Source organism: Carassius carassius, chromosome 10 (assembly GCF_963082965.1).
Source record: "Carassius carassius chromosome 10, fCarCar2.1, whole genome shotgun sequence".
NCBI lineage: Eukaryota > Metazoa > Chordata > Actinopteri > Cypriniformes > Cyprinidae > Carassius > Carassius carassius.
This window is the reverse complement of record NC_081764.1, coordinates 15,786,217-15,812,903: the sequence shown is the minus strand read 5'-3', so window position 1 is coordinate 15,812,903 and position 26,687 is coordinate 15,786,217. Positions and strand designations below refer to the sequence as shown.

General features: G+C 40.4%; 1 protein-coding gene and 1 long non-coding RNA gene across 5 annotated transcripts in view; both read right to left on the bottom strand.

The window, feature by feature from the left end:
• Nucleotides 1–11,438, bottom strand: part of LOC132151868 (PEX5-related protein-like) — a 107,440-nt gene extending 96,002 nt beyond the window's left edge. For all 4 annotated transcript variants that reach the window (XM_059560345.1, XM_059560347.1, XM_059560346.1 and 1 more), the window contains exon 1: nucleotides 11,040–11,438. In XM_059560345.1, coding sequence (XP_059416328.1) covers nucleotides 11,040–11,060 — 21 coding nt within the window. In that variant the 5' untranslated portion in view covers nucleotides 11,061–11,438. The remainder of the gene's footprint in view (nucleotides 1–11,039) is intronic.
• Nucleotides 11,439–22,669: 11,231 nt separating this feature from the next.
• Nucleotides 22,670–23,379, bottom strand: LOC132151304 (uncharacterized). The gene is made up of 2 exons (XR_009436369.1): nucleotides 23,165–23,379; nucleotides 22,670–22,923 (listed from the first exon to the last, which is right to left on the bottom strand). It is a non-coding gene; the product is annotated as an uncharacterized LOC132151304 (long non-coding RNA).
• Nucleotides 23,380–26,687: the final 3,308 nt, after the last annotated feature.

The window sequence follows — 26,687 nt, the reverse complement described above, 5'->3', positions numbered from 1 at the left end:
CAGTACACAGCCATAGGCGAGACGGCTCGTTCGCTCATTGGCTTGTTCTGCGGCAACTGCACAGCCTATCGAGCGCAGGCTGATGCAACATCAGACCAATAAGGGCGCTTCGCGCCCTTCTTGCCACTTCCCGCCGAAACGGGTGTGGCCCAACCTATAAAAGGAGCTCGAAAAGGCTGACTCACCTGATTTTTCATCTCTTTAGCGAAGCTCACGCATCGCTGGATCACGAGGAAGCAAGCGCCGTCTGGAAGAGCATATCAGCAGGACGAGCCATCCTGAAGCCGCTGGCATCGCCGCCTTCCACTGCCGTTCCTGCTGCGCTATCCGGCGCCCATATCCTTTACATCCTTGTTCTGTTATATCCTGTGTGTGTGTTCGCCCTGCGACGCACATTCACAAAAGAGCTGCGTCTTTTTAAAGATGCCCTCGTGTGGCTCGTGCAGAGCCCCGCTCAGTGAAGGAGATCGTCACGTCATCTGCGTCTCCTGTCTGGGTGAGGACCATGCAGCGCTCGCGCTCGCTGACGGCGGATGCCCTCATTGCGAGTTAATGCCTATGGTGACTCTGAGGACTCTGCATCCGCTGCGCCACAGCGCCGTAAGAAGCGCCGCTCGCAGCGCCTACCAGAACCGCCTCCAGCTCGGCCGAGCTCGCCGGTTCCCTCCGCTTCGCCGACCTCCCCTGCATCGCTTCCCGATGCTCAGCGTCCGCTGCTTGCCGACGCGTCATCTGAGGAAGTGGATCTCAGGCCCGCGTCGGAGGAAGAAGACACGTGCTCTCTGCTTGCTTCGGGCAGTGAGGGTTGGGCGAGCTCCGTGGATCTCGCGCCTGCTGCTCAGAGGCCCAGCAGACGGGGGGATATCGATAAGGAGCTGATGCGTGTACTCTCGCTGGCCGCGGCGAGCCTCGGCCTCGAGTGGTCTGCACCAGCGCCCCCTTCACGTTCCCGGCTGGATGGTAGCTATCTTCCGGATGAGCGCTCTTCCTCAAGCTCAAAGCACGCCCCTTTTCTTCCTGAGCTTCACGAAGAAGTGGCGAAAGCTTGGGACGCTCCATTCTCGGCGAGAATCCGCTCATCTGTTTCGCCAGCATTCTCCACACTGGACGGTGCTAAGAACAGAGGCTACCTGTCACTTCCGCCGGTGGAACAGGCTATAGCAGCGCACCTTTGCCCGCCCTCTGCTGGACGGCGGACTAAGGCGGCGTTGCAATCCAAAGCCTGCCGCATGACGTCATCGCTGCTCGCACGGATATTCTCTGCTGCTGGGCAAGCTGCGTCTGCGCTACACACCATGGCTACGCTACAGATTTTCCAGGGCGATCTTCTCCGCAAGCTGGATGAGATGGGACCTGAAGCGATCTGTCTCGCGGATCTGAGGAGTGCTTCGGATCTCTCCCTCCACGCTACTAAGTCCGCTGCACAGGCCATGGGACGGGTTATGGCTTCTGCTACGGTGGCTGAGAGGCATTTGTGGCTGAAGCTTTCTGACATTAAGGAGTCTGAGCGCGCTGCGTTCCTTGACGGGCCGCTAACTCCTGCCGGCCTCTTCGGATCTTCCGTCAACGAGTTTGTGGAGAGATTCGCCGAAGACCAGAAAGCTTCGCAGGCGTTCAAGCACTTCTTGCCGAAGCGCTCCAGTTCTGCAGCTAGCCGCTCTAGACCGGCCCCACAGAGCTCTCAGTCACGCCCACCGCCTCCTGCTGCGTCATCGCGACAGCATCAGCAACGCAGCTCGGGACCCCGTTCTCGCTCTTCAAGCCGTCGCCCCGCGCCGCGGGAGCCGCGGCAGAGGATTGCGGTGAAGCCAGAAGCCCCGAAAGCATCCTAGCACTGCTGGGAAAGCGCCCGTGTTCGAGTTCCGCTGCGGCAGAGCTCTCACCCAAGCGCGCCGCTGTTGCAGTTCCAAGAGTTGTGACTGCCTCAGTGTCTTCTGCAATGCGCAAGCCTGCACGAGTGCCCGCTTGCCTGCACACAAAAGCCGTTATCACGGTTACCCAGATGTTTCACAAAAAGAGTGATTTTTCTGGTGTTCTGGCCATGGCCGATGGTGCTATAAATGTTGTGACGATGCCCACTCATCAGTGCCCATCTCCACATGTAAGCACAGCCCTGCACACAGGGCCTGCGCCCATAATGTTGACTCAGGTCGGTCGCACACACTGCATAGTAAGCATGCCCACCCCTCAGTGCCCGCAATTACTATGTCACACGCGTCATGTGGTTTCTGTAAAAACGAAACCCGTGCACGCTCGTCCGGCCACGGCCGATGGTGCTATAAATGCAGTGACGATGCCCACTACCCAGTGCCCATCTCCACATGTAAGCACAGCCCAGCACACAGGCCAGGGGCTCGATTTGGCACCCTAAACCGGAGTTGTGGTCCCTCCATGTGTGGGCGCTCAACGGTTACCCGCTGATCTCGCAGTGGGAGTGCTAAATACCATCACTCAGGCTAGAGCTCCGTCGACACGACGTCTGTATGCCTCGAAGTGGTCGGTGTTCTCCAGCTGGTGCACAGCTCGAGGTTATTCACCCCTTAGTTGTGAGGTGACGGAGGTCCTCTCCTTCCTACAGGAGCTGTTGGATAAGGGCAGAGCCCCATCCACGCTCAAAGTTTATGTGGCGGCCATCGCGGCGTTTTCTAAAACGGCGTCCGGTCAGTCAATAGGAAGGAACGATTTAGTCATCTGGTTCCTCAGAGGAGCTAGGAGGCTGAATCCTCCTAGACCTCCGTAAGTCCCTATGTGGGACCTCGCGGCGGTTTTGGAGGCCTTGAAGGGTCCCCCTTTTGAGCCTATCCAATCGGTTAGCCTTCAGCCTCTGTCGTTCAAGACAGTATTCTTGTTGGCTCTCGCTTCTGTGAAGCGTGTGGGTGATTTGCACGCGCTCTCGGTGAGCCAGTCGTGCTTGGAGTTTGGGTCCAATGACTCAAGGGTCATACTCAAACCTAGGCACGGTTATGTGCCGAAATCCCTCAACACACCGTTTCGGGCTCAGGTTATTGCCCTGTCTGCCCTGCCGGTGTCAGGGGAGGATGGAGACTCGAGTCTTCTTTGCCCTGTCAGGGTTTTAAGAGCTTATGTGTCTCGCTCTGCTGCCTTTCGGCAGACGGAGCAGCTGTTTGTCTCGTTCGGTAGTCGTTCCAAGGGAATGGCTGTTTCGAGACAGACTCTATCCAGATGGATAGTTGACGCCATAGCGTTAGCTTACGCTTCCAGGGGCCTTCAGTGCCCGTTGGGCGTCAGAGCACACTCCACAAGAGGCGTCGTCTCGTCGTGGGCGTGGTCTACTAGGATCTCCTTGCAGGATATATGTATGGCGGCAGGTTGGGCCTCGCCGTCTACATTTATCAGGTTCTATAACCTGGAGGTCCCCGCCTTGCAAGCAAGGCTGTTGTCGGTATAGTCGAATCAGGGCCCCGACGGGAATTCTGAGTTCATGAGCGCTATGCGCTGCCGACTGTTATATGGGCAGTATTGCGTAAGACCCGCATTGCCACATTGGTCAGGCCTTGCCTCGGCTGTGTGATGTCATATTGCCGCATCTACGGATGCTGCTAGATATAGGACGGAGGGCTTTTTCCCTTTTCTGTCCTAGACTCTCTGTGAGTCCCTCAGGTGACTGTGCACTGTAAATCCTGGGCGTTGCTTCAGGTTTATTGGTGTGTGATCCCTGCGCGCACGGCGTTTTACATTGGTTTCCCGTAGCGTCTTAGCTAAGACGCAGTACGAGAGAGCTCTCATAAGAGAACGTAGTCGGTTACTAAACGTAACCTCGGTTCTCTCTAGAAGAGCGAACGAGTACTGCGTTCTCTGCCGTGCGTACGATTCACTCTGGTTCGCTTCGGCGATGAAATAAATCAGGTGAGTCAGCCTTTTCGAGCTCCTTTTATAGGTTGGGCCACACCCGTTTCGGCGGGAAGTGGCAAGAAGGGCGCAAAGCGCCCTTATTGGTCTGATGTTGCATCAGCCTGCGCTCGATAGGCTGTGCAGTTGCCGCAGAACAAGCCAATGAGCGAACGAGCCGTCTCGCCTATGGCTGTGTACTGCTGCAAATGCGCTTTACAAAAATACAAAATTAAGGATAATTTTTTGCTTCAGTATTTCGTGAAAAGAGACTTTTCCCGTAGCGTCTTAGCTAAGACGCAGTACTCGTTCGCTCTTCTAGAGAGAACCGAGGTTACGTTTAGTAACCGAGTACGTTTTTTTTCGCAACATGTTTATTAACTTTTAATAGCAATTTAAGGTGGAATATGTGACAATCGGGTCCAGTCGGGTCTGTGTCTTCCCGACGGGTTCGGGTCCAGCTTTCAAATAATAGACGGGTCTGGGTCGGGTCCAGGTAGGCATTTCTGGGTCGTGTCCAGCTTTTGAAATATTAGACGGGTCCGGGTCGGTTCAGTGTAGTACATTACGGGTCTCTTTCGGGTTCGGGCACGAATTTTTGGACCCGTGAAGACCTCTAAATCACAGCATCACACCCGTTTTTTTTAGAAAATCAGCATGGCCTTGCACTTGGACATGAATGGAAGTATGGTATTGCTTGTATACAGTTGATACAATTCAGTCCTTTTCAAAAGTTACATAAACAAGCCAAAACTGAGTAACTTACATATTACACACATTTTGGCCAATTATAATCTAATTTTGCTTCGCTAGCAAAATATTTACAAATGAAGCCAAAGCAGGATGTATACTGACAGTCTGGAGCAGTGCAAACACAGACTAACAGAGTAGTGCAAACACTGAAGTGTCTCAGTGTCTCCAGTATTATAATAATAAATATAATTAACCTGATTTTTGGTTAATTTCATGGTAGTATGGTTGTATACCACCATTTATGTTAGCATTAAATTGATTTACAGAAATAAGAACTGAGATACGCTAATAGAATATTGAACTGTGACACCAGTGATTTTTAATTGGATTCTATAACAGGGGTTTCATCCTGTAGGGAATTGGACACATGGGCTAACAAAGCTTTTGTGAAAATGAGATGAGAAAGAGACATGTCAGGTTTTGGACCAAAAGTGTCTAGTGGAGCCTGAACTGAGGTATAGAGACACTCCATTAAAGGGGACATAACATACAGTTTCTGCCAATCATGTTAATCTATAGAGTGAACCTATAGAGTAATATTGTATCCTTCAAGTCTCTGAAGAGTTTTTAGTTTTGTCAGATTTATAAAAAAACAGATACAGCTGTACCTCTTCTCTCTGAAAACAGGCGTGCCGTGGGCGGGGCTAAAAAGTCGCAATAACTTAAAGCTTTTGAATAAACAAACACACTTCCAGTTCCACAACTCCTTACAAACTTCCAAAGCTGCATCCACTGTTCCCTTTCTGCTGGGTTCTTTGGGAAGCTGAACAAGGTTATATTTCCTTTACAACCAAAAACACACTTCTTTAGGTAACATAGTTGATTTTGTGGTCAAAATGTAAAACGTAAAATCCTTCTCGAGCAAGTCCTATGCAGCACTGCCGATGACTTCTGTAACCGGAATGAAGCATAATGATGGGTGTACTCTTGCTTTCGCTCTGGTTTACATGTTCCGGGAGAAATGCACATACAAGGAATTTCTCCCTTTATGACATCATACAGGGCCATACTCGAAAAAAACTTTATGAAAATTATACAAACCCTGAAGGAATGTATTTGGCACAGAAACACTCTGTCAAACGTCCGACTCTTTTTTTTTTTTTTACTTTGGCCATGTTCAGCATTAGAATCCAACTCTTTAAAAGTGTAAATAAGTCAGAATGCATGAAATAGCATTAGACCTCCCCTTTTAATTCTAAATATGTAAAAGATTCTTCTGCTCATTAAAGTAATATGAAAGTAAAAAGTTTTTGGCAACATTCCATAAGGTGCTATAACTTGGCCAAATTTTAAATTCTTAATTTAATGTTGATGTTTTTTTTTGTTTTTGTTATCTTACGAGAGCTTTCTCGTACTGCGTCTTAGCTAAGACGCTACGCACATAAGATCGACACAGATCGGTCGAGCGCGCCGCATAGTAAACGTGCCCACTCCCCAGTGCCCACATACACTATGTCACATACGGCGCGTGGCTTCTGTAAAAACGAGGCCCGTGCACGTACGCTCTGCACAGGCAGACAGCGAGTTGAAAGTGGTAAATGTGCACATATGCAGCCCACAGTTACTCGCAGACATATCGAGTCCCACGGGACCTGCTCAGCCTTCCCCCAGTCGGTTAAGCGCCGGGACTGGGTCGAGGAGGAGCGATCTGCACGCTGTTATCAGCGCGCTCCCCGCCTCAAATGCGCAGCACACCCGAGCGCCGCCGTTGCCCGGTCAACAGAGCGCGCTTCGCATCCAGCCCTTAGCCATTCATGCAGATGCATGGTCAGCGCTTCCAGGGGTTTCGGATAGGGTGCTAGGCATTATAAAGAGAGGCTACTCGCTACAGTTTTTTCGACGCCCTCCGCACTTTTCAGCACGCGTCGAAACTACGGTCAAAACAGAAGTAGCACACATACTTCGGGCCGAAATATCAAAACTGTTGAGCAAAGGAGCTGTAGAGCCTGTGTCTCAAGCTCAAAGCGAGGGGGGGCTGTACAGCAGATACTTTCTGGTGCCCAAGAGAGATGGGGTCTCAGGCCCATACTGGATCTAAGACAGCTGAACAAGGCATTGATGAAATGCAGTTTTCAAAATGCTTACGACCAGGAAACTCCTCACGCAGATTCGCAGAGGGGACTGGTTCATGTCAATAGATCTGAGGGACGTGTATTTTCAAATACAGATAGCGTCAAACCACAGGCGATATTTGAGATTCGCCTTCGAGGGCCAGGCATACCAGTTTACAGTCCTCCGTGGCTCCTCGTATGTTTACGAGGTGCATGGATGCAGCGCTCGCTCCTCTCAGACTCAGAGACATGCGAGTGCTGGATTATTTGGACGACTGGCTGGTTCTGGCCCGATCACGAGCGGAGCTCGTGGACCACAGGGCCGTTTTACTCGATCACCTCGAGAAGCTCGGCCTCAGTGTCAATTGGGTGAAGAGTTCGCTGAACCCCAGTCAGACGATTCTGTTTCTGGGTATAGTTCTGAACTCGTGTTCCATGACGGCGCGGCTGTCACCACAGCGCGTGATGGGCATTCAGCGCGCAGCGAGTTCTTTCCACTGCGGCGCGACCGTGTCGCTCAAACACTGTCAGAAGATGCTGGGCCTCATGACCTCAGCATCTCCGGCTCTGCAGCTGGGCCTGCTCCGCATGCGCCCCCTGCAGTTCTGGCTGAAGACGCGGGTGCCGCGCAGAGCGTGGGCGTCTGGCCGGCTGCATCTCAAGGTCAATCAGAGCTGTGTCACAGCTCTGGCACCTTGAACAGCGAACGGTTGGTACCGATCAGGTGTAAGCCTGGGGACTTCCCCGAATGTGAAGATGGTGTCGACGGACGCCTCCACTTCAGGATGGGGAGCGCTGCTCGAGGGCAGACCGTCCTTTGGCCTATGGTCAGAACAGGAAAAGCTCCATCATATCAACTGTCTGGAAATGCTGGCAGTGGAGAACGCGCTGATTCGCTTTTGTCCCCAAATCAAGGATCACCACGTCTTAGTCCGTTCGGGCAACATGTCTGTGGTGTTCTACATAAATCGCCAGGGCGGTCTCGGGTCCTGAAACCTGTACAGGCTAGCGGAACGCCTCCTGGTTTGGGCTCAGCGCGACATGCATTCGCTGAGGGCAGTGCATGTGCCTGGGCTACAGAATCTGGGTCCAGACAGGCTGTCCAGAGGCAATGTTCCTACAGGCGAATGGTCTCTACACCCGCAAACAGTCCGGCTGTTGTGGGAGAGATTTGGCAGGGCGGAGGTGGACCTCTTCGCTTCCCACGAAAATGCTCACTGCCCTGCGTTTTTTTCCAAGAACGAAAGTGCGCTGTCACGGGAATGGCCGTGCTGCCCGCTTTATGCTTTCCCTCCCGTCTCCCTCCTTCCGCAGGTGATAGAACGGGTGAGAGAAATGAGATGTTCAATACTGCTTGTAGCACCTCTTTTGAGGAACCAACCATGGTTCCCAGATTTGATGCAGTTAGCAGATGTCGCCCCTGTGGCCAGTACCGTTGAGGAGGGACCTCCTCTCGCAGGCCAGGGGCTCGATTTGGCACCCTCAACCGGAGTTGTGGTCCCTCCATGTGTGGGCGATCAACGGTCTGTATGCCTCGAAGTGGTCGTGTTCTCCAGCTGGTGCACAGCTCGAGGATATTCACCCCTTAGTTGTGAGGTGACGGAGGTTCTCTCCTTCCTACAGGAGCTGTTGGATAAGGGCAGAGCCCCATCTACGCTCAAAGTTTATGTGGCGGCCATCGCAGCGTTTTCTGAAACAGCGCTCGGTCAGTCAATAGGAAGGAATGATTTGGTCATCCGGTTCCTCAGAGGAGCTAGGAGGCTGAATCCTCCCAGACCTCCGTCAGTACCTATGTGGGACCTCGCGGCGGTTTTGGAGGCCATGAAGGGTCCCCCTTTTTGAGCCTATCCAATCGGTTAGCCTTCAGCATCTGTCGTTCAAGACAGTATTCTTGTTGGCTCTCGCTTCGGTGAAGCGTGTGGGTGATTTGCACGCGCTCTCGGTGAGTCCCTCAGGTTACTGTGCACTGTAAATCCTGGGCGTTGCTTCAGGTTTATTGGTGTGTGATCCCTGCGCGCACAGCGTTTTGCATTGGGTTCCCGTAGCGTCTTAGCTAAGACGTAGTAGGAGAGAGCTCTCGTAAGAGAACGTACTCGGTTACTAAACGTAACCTCGGTTCTCTCTAGAAGAGCGAACGAGTACTGCGTTCTCTGCCGTGCGCACGATTCACTCTGGTTCGCTTCGGCGATGAAATAAATCAGGTGAGTCAGCCTTTTCGAGCTCCTTTTATAGGTTGGGCCACACCCGTTTCGGCGGGAAGTGGCAAGAAGGGTGCGAAGCGCCCTTATTGGTCTGATGTTGCATCAGCCCGCGCTCGATAGGCTGTGCAGTTGCCGCAGAACAAGCCAATGAGCGAACGAGCCGTCTCGTCTATGGCTGTGTACTGCTGCAAATGCGCTTTACAAAAATACAAAATTAAGGATAATTTTTTGCTTCAGTATTTCGTGAAAAGAGACTTTTCCCGTAGCGTCTTAGCTAAGACGCAGTACTCGTTCGCTCTTCTAGAGAGAACCGAGGTTACGTTTAGTAACCAAGTACGTTTTTCTTCTTCATATATTATTACCAAATCCTATTGTGCTTTTAAAGATGAAATAGCAGAACTTTTACTCTACCCCTAAATAAGAAATTTGGTCTATGAAAATGATCAGTGGGAAATATTGATTTCCAATGCCCCCTAGTGTGGTAAGATGCTGATGTTTAATACAGCAAAGCTATTCACAAACTTTGAAATCCAAGTTTTCTTTTTTAAAGTCGAGAACCAGCAAAGCACATTCATCTGTTAATGGCTGATGTGATCATTTTCAATTTCTCTTGTATACTTAAGTGTCAATGTATTATTGCTTAGAAAACATATCATTTGATTTGCACTCTTCATGGCAATGCAGTTATGTATATTCATACATAATGTGCAAATGTGAACTGTTTGCCTTTAACAAAAATTGAGACTCTAGTGCAGAAAACAATACTAATTTTTACACCAATGATGGAGCGAAACAGTAAACAGCAAATACTCGAAGAAGGCTTCAAGGGAGAATGAGCCGCCCGTCACGGTCAAGATAAGTGTTTGTTTAGGGGGGGGGGGGGTGGCTGCAAAGAGCCCAGTGAAGGACAGATAAAACATCTGCTTTGCACAGAGAGAACATTTCCTCTTAAATTACCTCCCTACCTGACAGAGAAAATCTGATATCTTACTCTCTCTAACTCCCCCAAAGCCTGAAATAAAAGCCTCTAACATGATGAGAACAGTTATGAATAGGACCATATGAGACTCTTGTCAAGTGTCCGATTACCTTTGTGCTGAAAACACATTAATTTTCTCATTGTCTCCTTGAACATTAATAACACAACATAAACATTATAATCATTCAGTGTTGCACATCATTTTACATATATGATGTGTATACTTTATATAGGTGCAAAGATGAGTACTTATAGATGTCTATGTATGAAACTCTGTGGTCAGTCTTAAGAATTAAGGTAAATGTAATACAAATGAAGCCAATCACTATGAAGGTAATTGAAGCCACATCTGCAGAGACCGTAGATTAAAAATCTAATCTGGTTTCCTAAGAAGCTGTAAAAGAAGTCATAAAATATTCAGCTGGTAAATTACTTGGAAGTTGTAAGACTTGGTACACAAAGCACTGCCTCCTTTAAATTAGCAGTTACGTAATTAAGATAACTTCATAAAATAGTAACCAAACTCTATTGTCTATTGCTTTAGTCAAAAGAGATGTTCAAAAGACCCAGGTGTGTTTAATTTTTTTTGGACAAAACTTGATTTATGGATTGTGTCTTCAAGTTAAACTGTGTAGGCCTGTTTTTTATTCCCCAGGTGATACAAAAAAATGTTGGGTAATTTACTATTGGTGATATTACAACAAAGCGTGCAACAAAAATTTTTTTAGCTGTAAATCCAGCAGAAAGACAAGCAATGTTAATATGCCAGTGTTCTATAACTGTAAACTTGCTTTTCTTTTTTTTTTCTTTTTTTTTTGCAGACATCTTATTTTTACTTTTTTTAATTGTCCAACTAGCATCTGAATCATTAACAGTAGATGAACATGACTAGTTAAACATTTCTTACATAAACTTGCAATTTCTTAATATAGCATAACTTACCATTTCAGAGCCTATCTGGCATATTATATCATGGAAGTTAAAATTCATGTACACAACAAACATCAACAGCAAGCAATATAGTCTTCAAAAGGAGGACAAACTTAACTCATAAAGCTTTGGCAAATGATTTGAATGCACTGATCACTTTACAATTGCACCTAACATGCTTCCAATGCAATCCAGTAATTTTAGTGCTAAACTAAAACAATACAAATAACAGCCATTATAAATGTAAATAAAAGTATTATTTGAACAGAGTCTTACCTGCAAATGCCCCTGGTACATATTTAGTGAAGAATAAAAATATCCCAGACTATGGATCACAGTTAGATGAAAGCAAGAAATATGATGACACTTCTACTGTTCATGCGTGCGATAGTGTTCTGAAAGTACTGGAAAACTGCTTTTGAATTTGAGTCCAGTTTAGGGAAGCCGACACACTCGAGCTGTCTCGTGCATTAAGTGCTGGATTTACGCGAACGCGATGGCTTTCGTCACCGATGCACTTTAAAAGGTGAGGAGGAGGTTTCAGGAGGAGGAGGAGGTTTTTTCGGGCGCGCCGGCGAGTCTCTTCACTAAGTTTCTGAGGAGCGCGATAGATGCGTTGAATGCTCGAGGATGCTGCCTACGTCATAATCTCAGTGGCTTTTATCGTAGTTGGTCTGATTCTTCAGCAATTCATCCCTCCTTTATCAGACACACGCGCTCTCTCTATCGTCTTGTAGACTGTTCGTCCCCTCCTCTCCCCAGCCCAGCGGATTTTAGGCGGAGTCGGTTCCGTCATTCACAGGAGCGTCGCTGCACGCGCAGATGCTCAGGCTCCAGGTGTTCCCATCGTTTTAATGTTAAGCTAGCAACTAACTTACTAAATCAAGAAAATGTATAGGTCCTCCTCTTGGTGTGTTGTTCTTCTGAGCTTAGGAGCAGAGAGGCGCCACTTGAATCTATTTTGTTACATAATAGTCAGTTACCAGCAGTGTTGGGAAGGTTACTTTGGAAATGTAATAGGTTACAGATTACAAGTTACCCTGTTTAAAATGTAATAGTAGTGTAACTTTTTCAATTACTTTATTAAAGTAATGTAACTAATTACTTTTGAGTACATTTTGATTACTTTTCTAAATTTGTGAAAATTAAAGAATAATAAATAAAAGCATATACATCAACTTAAATACATTTATCTAATAAGCATGTGACGTATTCTGTGTAATAAACTCCTGAAACATTGGTGTTTTTTTTTAACTGCTGTCTCTTTGTATATGATGATAGTTTTCTCAAAATAAGTAAAATGCACATGAAGTGACACAGAGCAGTTCTAGAAATTATGTTTATGTGCTCGTGTACTCCTATATTGAGGCAGCAGAGGTTGAAAACACTGCGAGCTTCAGTAGGCCTATGTGTAGTAAATGAAACCATGTCTTTGCCATTAATTTACTGGAGGGGCGGACTGGGGAAAAAATTCAGACTGGAAAATTCAAACTCATACAAACAAATTCATGGACAAAACTATTTTTTTGTATGTACCTGACATAAAAAAGGTTTAAATCTTTAATTTGGGGACATGCAAAATAATTAAAAGTTATCTCCTGAACTGCACCTTCACTTCCATTTTTCTCTTCAGTCTCTTTATTTTGTCCTGTTATCCATCTCTCTCATGACTTTAATACTCAAGATTGAACAAAACAAAACTATACTTTACAATACAATACTCTACAATACTACAATATCTTTATAGAAAAATCCTAATACTGTACACGAGTCATGTTTTTCCCCTTACAAAAGTTAACCTTGCTTTTATTAGCCTATATAAAATTAAAATAACCTTGTTATGTTTTTGTTTTTTTGCAAATGGATTTGTATTTATTTTTAAATAAATACATTTGTAAAATAATTTTACATTTTTGGTTACCACATTTAAACAATAGTAACCATTTTCTCTGGATTTATAGTTAAATATTAAAATGTTAATTTTCGTAAGGGTTGTGTTGTTGTCTGTCGTAGCTCCCCCTAAACCTATAAAAAAATTTGATTTTTTTCAGATAAATTCCTACTGTAGCATTACAACAGATAATAATGATGTCCTTTATATAGTATTTTGAGTGATGACTGGTGAGCAACGTGCTGCTGCTTGATTAAATAAATAAATAAAACAAAGACAAAAAAGCATCTTTACAGATGAAACTGACCTGAAACCCTGAACAGGAGTTCTGCTTCTCTGCTCCAGCAGTCCACTCTCTCTCTCTCTCTCTTTCTCTCTCTCTCTCTCTCTCTCTCTCTCTCTCTCTCTCTCTCTCTCTCTCTCTCTCTCTCTCTCTCTCTCTCTCTCTCGCATTGATTACTCTGATCCAAACCGTTTGGCGGAGGTGCGGAGAGCGCGCGCGTCATGACTAACACTTCATGATTTATTAGAGATTTAATTATCAAATGGCGGATTCGCAAATGATCGCTTTAGTACATTCGGCAGGCAATTATACAATAATGATATTAAATAGTGGGGCAAAATCGGCTGCCAGGCCACCGGGAAGTGTCCCGGTTCTCCCGGTGTCCAGTCCGCGCCTGATTTCCACAGACAGGCAGAACGTGCAGGAGTCATATATTGCATTTTTGGGGCTTAATATTCACAGACACTAGTCGATGTCATGTTTTGATTCAAGTGTACTGACCTACTTTTGATTTAGTCATCCAAAATGTGGCATATTCCGTCCGCGTTAGGCATTCCGTTTTTATGACTGGATTCTACGACTGTGTTTCCGCATCCCGGAAATGATTAGGGCGGTATGTCTCAGAATAGTCAGTGCAATTTGGGAAAGAAATAAGTTAAATCTGTATGTGGATGTGTGTAAATATTCAAATGTAATCCCCTTTGTAATCGTTAAAAATTTCATAAGTAACTGTAATTTAATTACTCATCTTTTCGTAGTAACTGTAACTAATTACAGTTACAATAATTTTGTAATTAAATTACGTAACGCCGTTACATGTAACTAGTTACTCCCCAACACTGGTTACCAGAGGTATGATAAGGTAACATAGCAGAAGACATGCTTATTAAAAGCATGGATTATTATTATTATTTTTTCTCGAAACGGAAAAAAAAAATATTGCTGACTTCACTAAAGAAAGAAAGCATGCAATATAAAATTATTGACATCACAAAATTAATAGCACATAAATAATTGCACATAATAAAATGCATATAATATGGAAAAAATGAATATTTGAAAATGTTTTAATAATCAAATACCTTATTAATTTAATATTTAAACATAAACAAAACGTAAATGTAAGTCTTTACTGTCACTTTCGATCAATGAAATGCATTATATATATAAAATTAATCTTATATAATTAGCCTATATAATATTAATCTTCTTATTAGTTGTATTGTGAACACTTTACAATAATGTTCATTAGTTAACATTAGTTAACTACTTTAGTTAACATGCACTGTGAACTGACATGAACTATCAATGAATGACTGTATTTTCATTAACTAACATTAATAAATACTGTAATAAATGTATTGTTCATTGCTTGTTCATGTTAGTGGATACATTACCTAACGCTAACTACTGGAACCTTATTGTAAAGTGTACTTTCCCAAAGATTTTAATACATTTTAATTGAATGGAAGATATGACTGAAAGAGGCCATATTCAAGCATTTCATTCTTCATTAGTTCTAACTTTGGCACCACCTGACTTTAATAATAAAAATAATGTTTCTTAATCATTTAAAATTCGTAGTCATTTAAAATTTACACTAAAAATTTACCAAAGTAAAGATAAAAATTAAAATTATGTAAAGATATTAACATAAAGATACATCCTGATTTCTAAAAATACTGGCATTAAAAGGAACTTCATGGTTTGAAAGGGTACTTATTCTATAAACAGAAGTCTATTCTATAAAATTTTGAATGAAACAGTTCTCAAAATGTAGTGTTTTATTAGCAATGAAAAATATGCCCTCTATTCAGTTCAGAAAGAATGGTGATTAGATTAATGAAATATTTATAAGAGAAGGCAAGAATAGATGTCTTCATTTATTCAAATAATGTGTCTGCAGTAAGATTTTTACAATACTCTGAGTATGACAAATATGACCATTATTTAAAAAATTTAAGTCTCTGCTCTATTTTTGTCCATTCCCTTCCATCTGATGTGTGATATCACCTTTACATGCACTGCCATATTATACTGTTGACAAGTAACTGAATCTGTTGGGAGGGTTCATGGGTTGGGTTAGTATTCTGCCCATGAATACAGCTGTCTAAAAGGTATTCATTGTTTTCTATCAAGACAACAGCATTACAATTTATCCCATGTGAGAGTCCTACCTACCTGTATTTGCTATCTGTGTTTATGTGGCCTGCTGCTTGTTTATGAGTGACAGATCTATAGTGCATGGCTGAGAGGGGTTAAGTTCTAAGTAAGGGTTCCCAGGCCTGGATGGGAACACTGATGTCACTCAGTGACACTCCAGGCTTGCAAAAAGACCAGGACCAATGGAAAAAGTGACTGTATCCAGTGACATCACTGGGTCGGGGTGAGCTGTGGAAAACAAAAACAGAATACACGGATGCGACATCTTTTATGATCACTCTCAGGAAAAAAGGTACAAAGCTGTTACTGGGGCAGTACTATAGGGTACAAAAACTGGGGTACTCTTTTGTACCTTATTTACCGCTATATGGTACATATTAGTACCTTAAAGGTACATATTAGTAGCTACCTAAATGTGCATATTATGACTACTTGAAAGGATATCACCCCAGTGACAGTTGTGTACCTTCTTTTCTGAAAGAAAATGATTGGCAATCTGAGTAAATGTGATTTTTTTTTAATTTATTTATGCATTGGTGACAACTGTAATAATATAAAAGATATGCATGCATCTCAATACAGCCTACGATATGATTCTTTCAGCATTCTGTCATTTTGATGAAAGATGAAAATTGCAAATAAAAAGTTATTTTTGCTCAAACTCAATTATCTAAGTAAAGCACTTGTGCTAAACTGAACTGACATTACTCACCCCACTGTTTTCTGACAAATACTTGAACTTTGCTTAGATTTTTTTCTCTCACATTTTTTCCGAAAAATACAAGAGAGGATTTTTGAACATTTATTGCTGCAATAATCTTGGTAGCTACATTGACTGACATTCATGACAAAGTATTCAAGGTAAAGCAGTGATTCCAACCTTTTTCAAAAACAGTTTGTTGGGATTTTGTCATAAATATGAGGTAAAAGATGAATGTGATGTACAAACACTCTCTTGAGTGATATAATGTATATAGAAGTAATATAAAACTATAAAACACACTGTTGATAGATAATGTTTCTAAAAATGCATTCAGATGCTTCAGGAACAAAATTTCCATGGCATTCAGTTCTCTCGTAAATTTCAACAATATGTCACTGAAGATCATTTTAAAACAATAGCTCTTTGCAAAAGGATAAACAGATTAGACTGCAGTAATTGTCAGTCGTGTTGTAACTCAGTATGCTGGAGGGATTTCTTAGACATCCTGTAGTCATTAAAAGAACGGCATGATTTATTATTGTCTATTATTACAATACTGAATCATAAACGATTGTTCACTGCATTTGCATGTTAAATTTGAGTGATCTTTTTTCCTGTTTCCAATCATGTAGTATTGTCTATGTAACATAAGACTGATGATCCTGCTGGATTATCGATCGTAAAAACAAAGAGAGAAAGCATCAACCCAATACAAATATTCCCTTAATCGAAATTTACGTAACTAAGTGAAAAGAGGATGCTCAGAATATCTATCATTGTAATGAATACTGCCTGCCAGACCATGTCTGAAAGCTAATTTCATTCAGCATTAATGCTTTAAATGAATAGTTATGACAAGTGCAACAGCAGGTCTTGCTTTTAGAGCTTGTTATTGCTTTATGTATTGTGTGGAATCTTGTAAGATCCCTCTTCCGGCTTTCAACAGTCTTTAAACATTAAGACAAGGAAGCTGGAGCCATTAATATTTCACAGTTTCTTTTTGAATGTTAAACTATAGTTACAAATGTTAAAGGGATAATTTACCCACAAAAGGAAGTTCCATCAATATTTCCTCATGTCATTCCATACCAGATCTGGTTATCAGATCTTTACTGTAAAATATAGTAGCAACATTTTGGGTTTTATGGAATTAACCTAAATTTACAGTTAAATAAAAGTAAAAATACAGATATTTTTACTTTTTACCAAGTTAATCATAGCTTTTCTACAAGTGGAAGTTAATACTAATGTTGCGCAAAAACACACGTGATATGAATTTTATGTAAAATATGGTACGTCATCATTTTTGCTTCAAAATTATCTTAACGAACATGATAATTATATGACTTCCCAACTCATGAATACAAATTTTCCAGGAGGTTTTGAATACATAATACAGTAATATTCTGAAAGTGCACACATACAAAACATTATCATGACACTAAAATTATACAATCAACATAATTTAAAAACATAAGTTGTAAAATAAAACCCTGTTGTAACTGATAACAAAAAAAATAAAAATAATCATAATTATTATAAAACCAAAACCATAAAATGTGAAATGTCACACTGGGACAACACAAGTCCATTTATAATTTTTCACTGTAAATTATAAGTTGACTTCCTTTTCAATTCCCAAAACTATACATTTAACAGAATTTTACTGTAACATTATTTGAAATTCTCCTTAAATAATAAAGGAACTTTATGTTAACCAATACAATTTTTACAGCTATGGACAAAAATTCTTGAAATAGTCCACAAAATATACTTTTTGTGTTCTGCAGATGAAAGGAAAGCGAGTTACACAGGTTTGAAAAAGCATCAGAGGTAATGCAGTTTTTGAGTGAACTTTTCCTTTAAATAGAGACCAGGATACTCCATACAACAGTGACTCTATGTATAGCCTATATATCAGACACAATGAGCTTCTTCTACTGTCAATCAGAATTGGCCCTGTGGCCTCCCCACCAGCACACTGACTGAGCCATAATTAGCTGTCTGCTGTCTATAACACCTCACACCTCAGCACATTCAGTAGCGTGTACACATAAAAAAGAGTTAACGTATATCCCCGCCATGATTTGCTTGAAGCTTTCACATCTGACAAAGCAATGTTAACAATGTCACCGTTTTAAATAAATAAATAAAGATTATCATCTTTCTGCTCCATTTCATGTGTTTGAAGTATTTTTATATTTCTCTGGGGGTAAATGACATCTTTACTTCATTTGAAAGCAAAGAAAGTAAGACAAAAATGAAAGTTGGACTGAGAGGGAACTGTAGATCTTGAGGGGTTTAGAGCCCATAATCTAATTTCCTAGTGTATTTTTAAAGCCCAGATAATCCATCTTGGGTCCATAAATCTCTCTTGCATTTGAGAGAACCATGAAGCACCTTGCAAAAGCTTGATGTGATGAGTGCAGTGCTGCTAATGAACTTTGAAATGGGAGTGAGCAGCAAGGGCTATCAATTATAATAACAGCCTCCTCCTCTTCCAGACAGAGCAGCATCCGTTCCCATTATGGTCCAACACCTCCGCCATGTTTAGCCTCATTAAGCAACTCAATAAAAATGAGGGCCAAAGGCCTCATTACGCAGCTTCACTGCTTGAAGTCGATAGATTCACATTTTGAAAAAGTCACATATTTATATACTCTGGCAGTTTAATATCATTATGACAAATGTCCTCAAAACACCTGTAATGTCAGTAAAAAAAAATCATCGAACTACATGTTCAACTACAGATTTAACGACAATACAACAAGGAAAATAAGTAAGTCATGTGACGTGTACAGTATGGTGTCCCATACTCTGAATTTGGGCTCTGAATTTATCCCATCCAAGTGCACACACGCAGCAGTGAGTAGTGAACACATACACAAACACACACACACACACACACACACACACACACACATACACACACCATGAACACACACCTAGATCAGTGGGCACTTTAAAAAGTGTCATGTTGATTTTATAAAAGTAAAGACTAAAAGTGTTGTAAGAGAAGTTTAATTTAATAACTCTACATATGTCATGTGGTGTAACAAACAAGTAGAATGTAGGCTATTAACATATTTTCCTACCACCTTGATTACACATAATTTAAAAATAAATTAATTAATACTTTAAGGGCTTTTGTTTTTGTTATATCATTATAAAATATAATTTATTCATAAATATTTTAAATGTCTTTGAGGAGTTGCACCACATGATTTTTTTTATATATATACATATTCTTTTATATTTCTCATGTTGGTTGGAAAACAAGATCATCAACCACTCTGTTTCTACACATTTCAGTAATTGAAGAAAAACAGAAACACACAGGTGTCCCATCTTTGCTCCATTCTGATAACCGAATGCTTCTTTGCTGACCCTGAGGACTGAGACAAGCCTGTACATGTTGCTGTGATAGAAAGACAAAACTAGACAGGCAATAAGTCATGATTAGACCTTAGCAACCAGCAATACATTTTCCGGGGTGACACATTTGTATGCCTGCTTCAAGAGGTAAGAAAACTTTTTAAGAAAAGAGCAAGCAAAATTAATAAATAAACAACAATCATCCATAAATATGTATTACAGACAAACTAAAAAACACATACCTGTACATAAACAACAATAAATATCATGCATTTATGTACATAGGCATTAATTTAATAAAAAAATAATAATAATTGGCCATTGTGGGTGGCATATTGGTTTTGGCATTATGATACATTAAACAGTTTTCAGTAAATGTCAGTGTTGAAGTTGAAGTGTAGAGCTGTGTTCACATTGTCTACTTCACAGACCTCCTCCTCCACTTCTATCGTTATTTCTTAAAGAGACTGCATCCAAGACATGTCCCTTTATAAACAGCACAGGGTTTTTGTGTATCTGGTTCCTAAACAAGGAGAAAATAATGTTATACTATAACAATATTTAATTCAATTCAATTCAAGTTTATTTGTATAGCGCTTTTTACAATACAAATCGTTACAAAGCAACTTTACAGAAAATTATGTTTCTACAATATTTAGTAGTAGCTAGTAGTTTGTGCACGTTTGACAGGATTTTAGAAAAATAAAAATAATAATAATAATAATACAAGACGTAGTCAGCTAGATGATGAACTATCAATATTATTAATTAATAGTAATTATATGATGCAGTCACACATGTAGCAATAATTGTTAGTTCTGTTTGTTGATTCAAGGTTAGCATCATCTGGGGTCCTCTGAGGGTCAGCATCATCTCTTCTCAGGTGTTCTGGATCCAGACTGGAGCTTGTGTAAATCCTAGTTACCACGGGATGTAAATCCCGTGGCAAAACATAGAAACAAAATAGAGACATCATTAGCATAGCTGCTGATCCAACAAAGTAAAATTAGTTTAACCCAAGCTAAAGAATAAAAATGCAGATGCAACTACACTCACAATTTAAGAGATACATTATTCGTATGCTTGGCGAAAGAGATGCGTTTTTAATCTAGATTTAAACAGAGAGAGTGTGTCTGAACCCCGAACATTATCAGGAAGGCTATTCCAGAGTTTGGGAGCCAAATGTGAAAAAGCTCTACCTCCTTTAGTGGACTTTGCTATCCTAGGAACTACCAAAAGTCCAGCGTTTTGTGACCTTAGGGTGCGTGATGGGTTGTAGCGTGGTAGAAGGCTAGTTAGGTACGCAGGAGCTAAACCATTTAGGGCCTTATAGGTAAGTAATGATAATTTGTAACTGATACGGAACTTAATAGGTAGCCAGTGCAGACACTGTAAAATTGGGGTAATATGATCATATTTTCTTGACCTGGTAAGGACTCTAGCTGCTGCATTTTGGATTACCTGTAGCTTGTTTATTGACGAAGCAGGACAACCACCTAGAAGTGCATTACAATAGTCCAGTCTAGAGGTCATGAAAGCATGAACTAGCTTTTCTGCATCAGATATTTAGTAGTTAACGTGAAATTTATTATATATATAATATATATAATAATAATATAACAAATTATAAGTTAAGATATTATCAATACAAATACCCTCACCTCACTGATGACATAAAGAGATCTCAGACTCTGCTTTAATAGAAGTGGAAACCACACGACAGCAGCAATCATTGAGACCTTTAATTGAAAATTTGTTGAATTGAATATGGGATACTATGTTTCTGATCATTGTGATTCTTAGCTTTACTGTTCATGCAAATTAGTGATTTATTACCTTTGTGTGCCAAATCAACACAGATTTGTTCTTCATCCAGCTCAGTATCTCCCCCAGCTGCTCTTCTTTGGCTCTTGTTGATCACTGTTTGTGCCTCCAGACTCTGTCTGTGACTCCTACCCCAACTGACCTTGAGCTTTTTTGATACAAATCTTGACCAGATAGATCCTCCATCTGCAAAATAAATAAATAAACATATACATGAAACATTCTCACAGGATAATAGAAATGTAAGTCTTGAAGTGTCACTTTATTTTTAGCAAACCTACCTCTACAATGATTGCGATATTTTTGATGGACTCCTGGTAAAATTATCTGTTTTCTTAATTTTTTCTTCAACATTAATCAAAGGTGATGTTTCTTTTTTGAATTTGCTTTTTAAGCACATCCTCCGCCAGTCTTTTCTCTCAAGAACTGGTATTTGGTAACAAGGGCTGAAGACAACTTGTGTTCACCTGTTGCATACCTGAAAATAGAGAAAAACATTTTTACCCTCATCATTCTCTAAAATTATAAACTTACTGCATGGAAATTACCATGTATATGTGCATTTAATCAAACAGACCTTAAATTGTTTTTGATCTTGTTTGCTTTGTCCTGTCAAAGAAAAAATCTCTGGTCTAAATTATTTTTATTTTTTTATTTTTTGCTACAAACAAGCAATATGTTGTATTGAGATTGAACCAGGTGGAATATCAGTAGGAAGTCCTACAAAAAAGGTGCATGTTAGTATGGTAAAAACAGCTCAATGATTTGCAAAGATAACAATATAGTTCAGCTAAACATATGTGGACACCTGACCTGACCATCACACCTAACTGAGCATCCCATTAAAAATGGGAATGCAATAAAGTTGCTTTGTAATAACAACCAAATGCATAAATATAAGAAAATGTCAAAGTCACTTAGCTCTTCCGTACATCCCATTAATAATTATAATAGTAAATAATAATTATGAAAGGTATCCACATATTTTTAAACACATCTCAGTGTTTAGGTTTCCTTGTAATCTTATAAATTTAACTTAATCCTTCATTTTTTGGGAATATTTAAGCTTTCATGGTCTTAGTTAGGTTCATTAAAGTGTGTCCATCAATTTCAGTATCTGTTAAAACAACAGGAGTCATAAAATTATATTTATAATTAATATATATTTATAACAATATAAAAATAATAATAGTAATAATAAAACAATTACTAATAAGATAGATAGATAGATAGATAGATAGATAGATAGATAGATAGATAGATAGATAGATAGATAGAAAGAAAGAAAGAAAGAAAAATAATCTTGCTGACGAAACCTTACACAACAAATATAGATATGCTTCACATTTGAAGGAGTGTTACAGAATGACATAATGGTGTTCCTCAATGATATAAACATGTGCCCAACCTGATCATGTCTAAAAGGTGTTTTGCCAACCAGATTCATTTAAAATAATTCACTTTTTTCACAGTTCTGAGCTGAATTAGTAGGCTATCTGAGATTTGAAGGTTGAATGTGGTATGGGGAAAATTTAAAGGATGTACGGCTGTACAATATGAAGACAGCCTATTGAACATAAAGTTAATTTTTAGTGTAAGAATTTCACTTCACTCTCTCCGTTTAACACAGAATAGCTTCTGGTTCATTTATGAACATAAAACTGAACTTTGTTTTTTTGTGATTTTTAATTTATGTTCTAAAAATGGACAACAACATGGTGCACTAAAGATTATTGTGCAATTTAGAGATATGTGAGGTGGTCATGAGTACAGACGAAACACATTGTATCAACAATGTTGCCACAACTGCATCTGACATCCCAATTAGTAATTGAATAAGAGTAAATTCATTAATTCTGAGTGTGTAAATAAATAATTTACTAATGTAACAGTTAAGCAAATTGTGTTCTAACTTTACTGTCTAGTCTTTACCCTCCTCCATTTCCCTCAATACGACTTAGGTGCCCTTGAGCAAGGCATCGAACCCCCAACTGCTCCCCGGGCGCCGCAGCATAAATGGCTGCCCACTGCTCCGGGTGTGTGTTCACAGTGTGTGTGTGTGTTCACTGCTCTGTGTGTGTGCACTTCGGATGGGTTAAATGCAGAGCACAAATTCTGAGTATGGGTCACCATACTTGGCTGAATGTCACTTCACTTTTCACTTTTTATTTACAGTACATCTTAGAAAAGGTTCATGAAAGAACCTTAAATATGCTAGGTTCTAATATGAACCTTTTACCACAACAAAGGTTCTTAAAATAACTGCCAAATAACCAGTGGATCATTATAGAACCTTTAAGTTCAACTTTGAACCTTTTTGATAGCTAGAAGTTCATTTTTGCACTTAAAGGTTCTTTTTTGAACCCTAAAGGTTCAATCTCTTGTAAGAGTGTAGGCCCTATTACCGCCGCTGAGGAACAAAAACCCACCGCTGAGTTGAAAGGGATCTTAAAGTAAGATATTACAGTAGATTACAGTAGTCCATTACATGAAGTATATCACAAATAGTACTGAATAATGCAAGACAGTACAAGTGGCTAGTTTCTAAAATTAAAAGTGAAGTGTGTTGCCAAATGTAATTTCAGAGAGTTTGATGTAGACCGTTTCAGTGTGGTGGCAACAAAGCAATGGTGAGGCCTCAAGAGACAAAGCTTTTCACTGAGCTGATGCTTCAGCAAATTAGTTACCGGTTTGTTTCAAAGTCCTGTCAAAAGTTACTTCCGGGAAATCATTTGTGTGGTTTTTGCCTCTGATGAGGTGTTTGTTGCCGAAGATAGAGGTTATGTCAACAAAAGCAGAGCTGTTTTTAGGAGAGGCAGACGAATTGGCCCATGGGAACCTTTCAGAACATTGTGACAAAAAAAAAATAGCCATTCTCTAGGGCCACACGTAAACTGAAGCGACAGGACATGATCTCCTGATTTTTAAAACAGGAGATCAGCTGCTTTCTTGGGCCAAACCTTTATCTCCACCATCTTCCAGTGAGATTCAGCGAATCCAAAAAAAAGGAGCGATTTAAAAGTTTCAGTTCTCAAGAAGAGACATCTTTTGTTTTTTGGACTTAGCATATTTCAGGCAGAACACGGCTTGATAGCCATCATTAGCTGATGCTCAACTGATTGTAACTCCTCCCACTACAATTAAATAAGCTATACATGTTCATCTGTACTCTCACTTGCCTTAAGCCTAATTCACACTACACAACTTAAAATGTCGGCAGATCGCAGTGCAAGTCATTGAAAGTCTTGAAGACATTGCGGTGTTCACACTACATGACACTATGTAAATGATCTGCAGGGTCACACACTACACAAGCTGCCAACAACTCCTTCCAACATCCAATGACTCAACATGGTAAACACCACAGCAAGTCATGTAGTCTGAACAGCACAGTGATCTGTTGACCTTTCAAGTTGTGTAGTGTGATTTAGGCTATATATAGCATGCTAGATATTCGTTTGGTGACATCAGCAACATGTCAGCAAGCCTCTTTGATGCGTCGTTGAGTAGTTCAAAGATAAAGATTGCCAAGCGCTGATTACCCAACAATTTTCCCCCGATCACACTTTGACTTGCAAATTGGAATCAATAAGAGTGCCTGACTGAAATGTACAGGTGCTTCTCAATAAATTATAATGTTGAGGAAAAGTTCATTTCAGTAATTCAGCTCAAATTGTAAAACTCATGTATTAAATAAATGAAATGCACACAGACTAAAGTAGCTTAAGTCTTTGCCACTTTTAATTTTGATGATTTTGGATCATTTAACAAAAAACCCACCTGTAGTTTGAGTAAGGAATGGAGCTCAAGCATAGTTCAGGCAGACCATAGTGTGACAGCCAATTTTAGCTGACACTCAGCTGATTATAACTCCTCTCACTACAATTAAATAAGATATACAAGTTCATCTGTTCTCACACTTGCCTTATTCTGATTGTCGCACAGCCATGCGCTAACCTTGCTCCATTCCCAACTCCTCCTTATAAAGGCATGATCACTTAGCATCTTGTCCACAGAAATCATCAGCTAATCATTGCTTTATCTTGTCCAGTCTCTTTTACAGACCTGTATCAATTCAGCGTGGAATTGTATATCTGTTGCATATTAATAATTCTGGTAATTGCATTAGGCTTCGGGGGTTTCAAACCTCAGTGAGGTTTGCTGGTGGACAGCTAGCATAACATTATGTTCATGACCTCTGCAATAATCTTAATCAAACATAGTGCATGGTCACAATTGAAATAAAGAACAAGCATACAACAGTAATAGAATGTATTTTTCTACTAACAATGGCTGCATGAGAAATATACAGTAAAGAACTGAAAATTTGTGATGCATTCCTTTTTTTCTAGCACAATTTACAGATATATGTTCATTCTTGCTCAAAAGAATAGTTTAATTTTCTAAAAAGAATATAATCTTTCTTCCCTACAATTCAACATGAGATTTTAGAAGAATGAAAACCCTAGTTGCTCTTTTCCATATAATGAATATGATTGAAAACTGGTAATCAAGCTCTAGAATGACAGAAATGTACCATAAAACTATCATAAAATTTTCCCTTGTCTGTTGTATCCAAAGTCTTCTGAAACCATAAAAAGGAAACAAGCTAAGATTTCATAATTCACAGAAAATCTTCTTGATTTCTGCCTTAGCTCTCTCAGAGCAACAGGAATGTTTTATTATTAAATAGGTTCTTTTTAACAAATCATCTAATTTGCAACGCTGGTTTGAATGATTTATTCATCGATTTGACTGATCTAGTTCTGAAGTTCAATTCACTCACTGAATTAATGATCAGATCATAGAGTTAAAGGGATAGTTCACCCGTCATTTACTCACCCTCAAGTTGTAAGTGTTTCTTTCTTCTATTGAGAACAAAGAAAACATTTTTTTGAAGAGGAAGAAGAAGAAGAAGAATCTTGGTAAAAGTATGGAAAAAATTAAATGGAAGTCCACGACTACCTTCATCTGTTTGGTTCTAACTATCCCTTTAAGAATACGTTTGAATCCATAAGAATCCATTAGAATTTGTATTGTATTCTGGTTTGTTTTTCACCAAAAAAATAAAAATAAAATATATTTATAAAAATAAAAATTTCATTTTTATTTTTTTGGTGAAAAACAAACCAGAATACAATACAAATTCTAATAAAATATACATAAAATAAACATAAAAAGGTTTTAAGTCAGTTATTTCTATCTTTTGCTGTAGTGTGTCAGCAGTAAATATCAGTTTACATTTCCAAACATAATTTTTTGCCATTAATTGTAATAATCCAGTGAGATTTTTGTTAGCACAAAGAGTCTGACAGCAGCCAGTGCTCCACACAGATCTGATCTCACCATCATCATCAGTCTGTCTGGAATAACATGAAGAAATCCAGACGAACTGTGGCAATGTGCATATGTCATATGAACCACTTTTATGATTCTTGTATGGTGTTTTTGAAGCTTGTCCTCGTTCATGGTAACTGCATGTTAAAAAAAAGCAACCAGTACATTATTCAAGATTTTCACATTTCCAGTTTGTGATAACATAAGTGCAAGTATAGTACACTAAATGATAACAAAAGTATTTTTGAGCAAACATTTAAGGCATTTCCAACAAACAGATAAGGAGTGGAAGCAATGTGATTCAATTCAACTGACCTCCTGTGAGGAGATGTAAAATCAGGACATGTT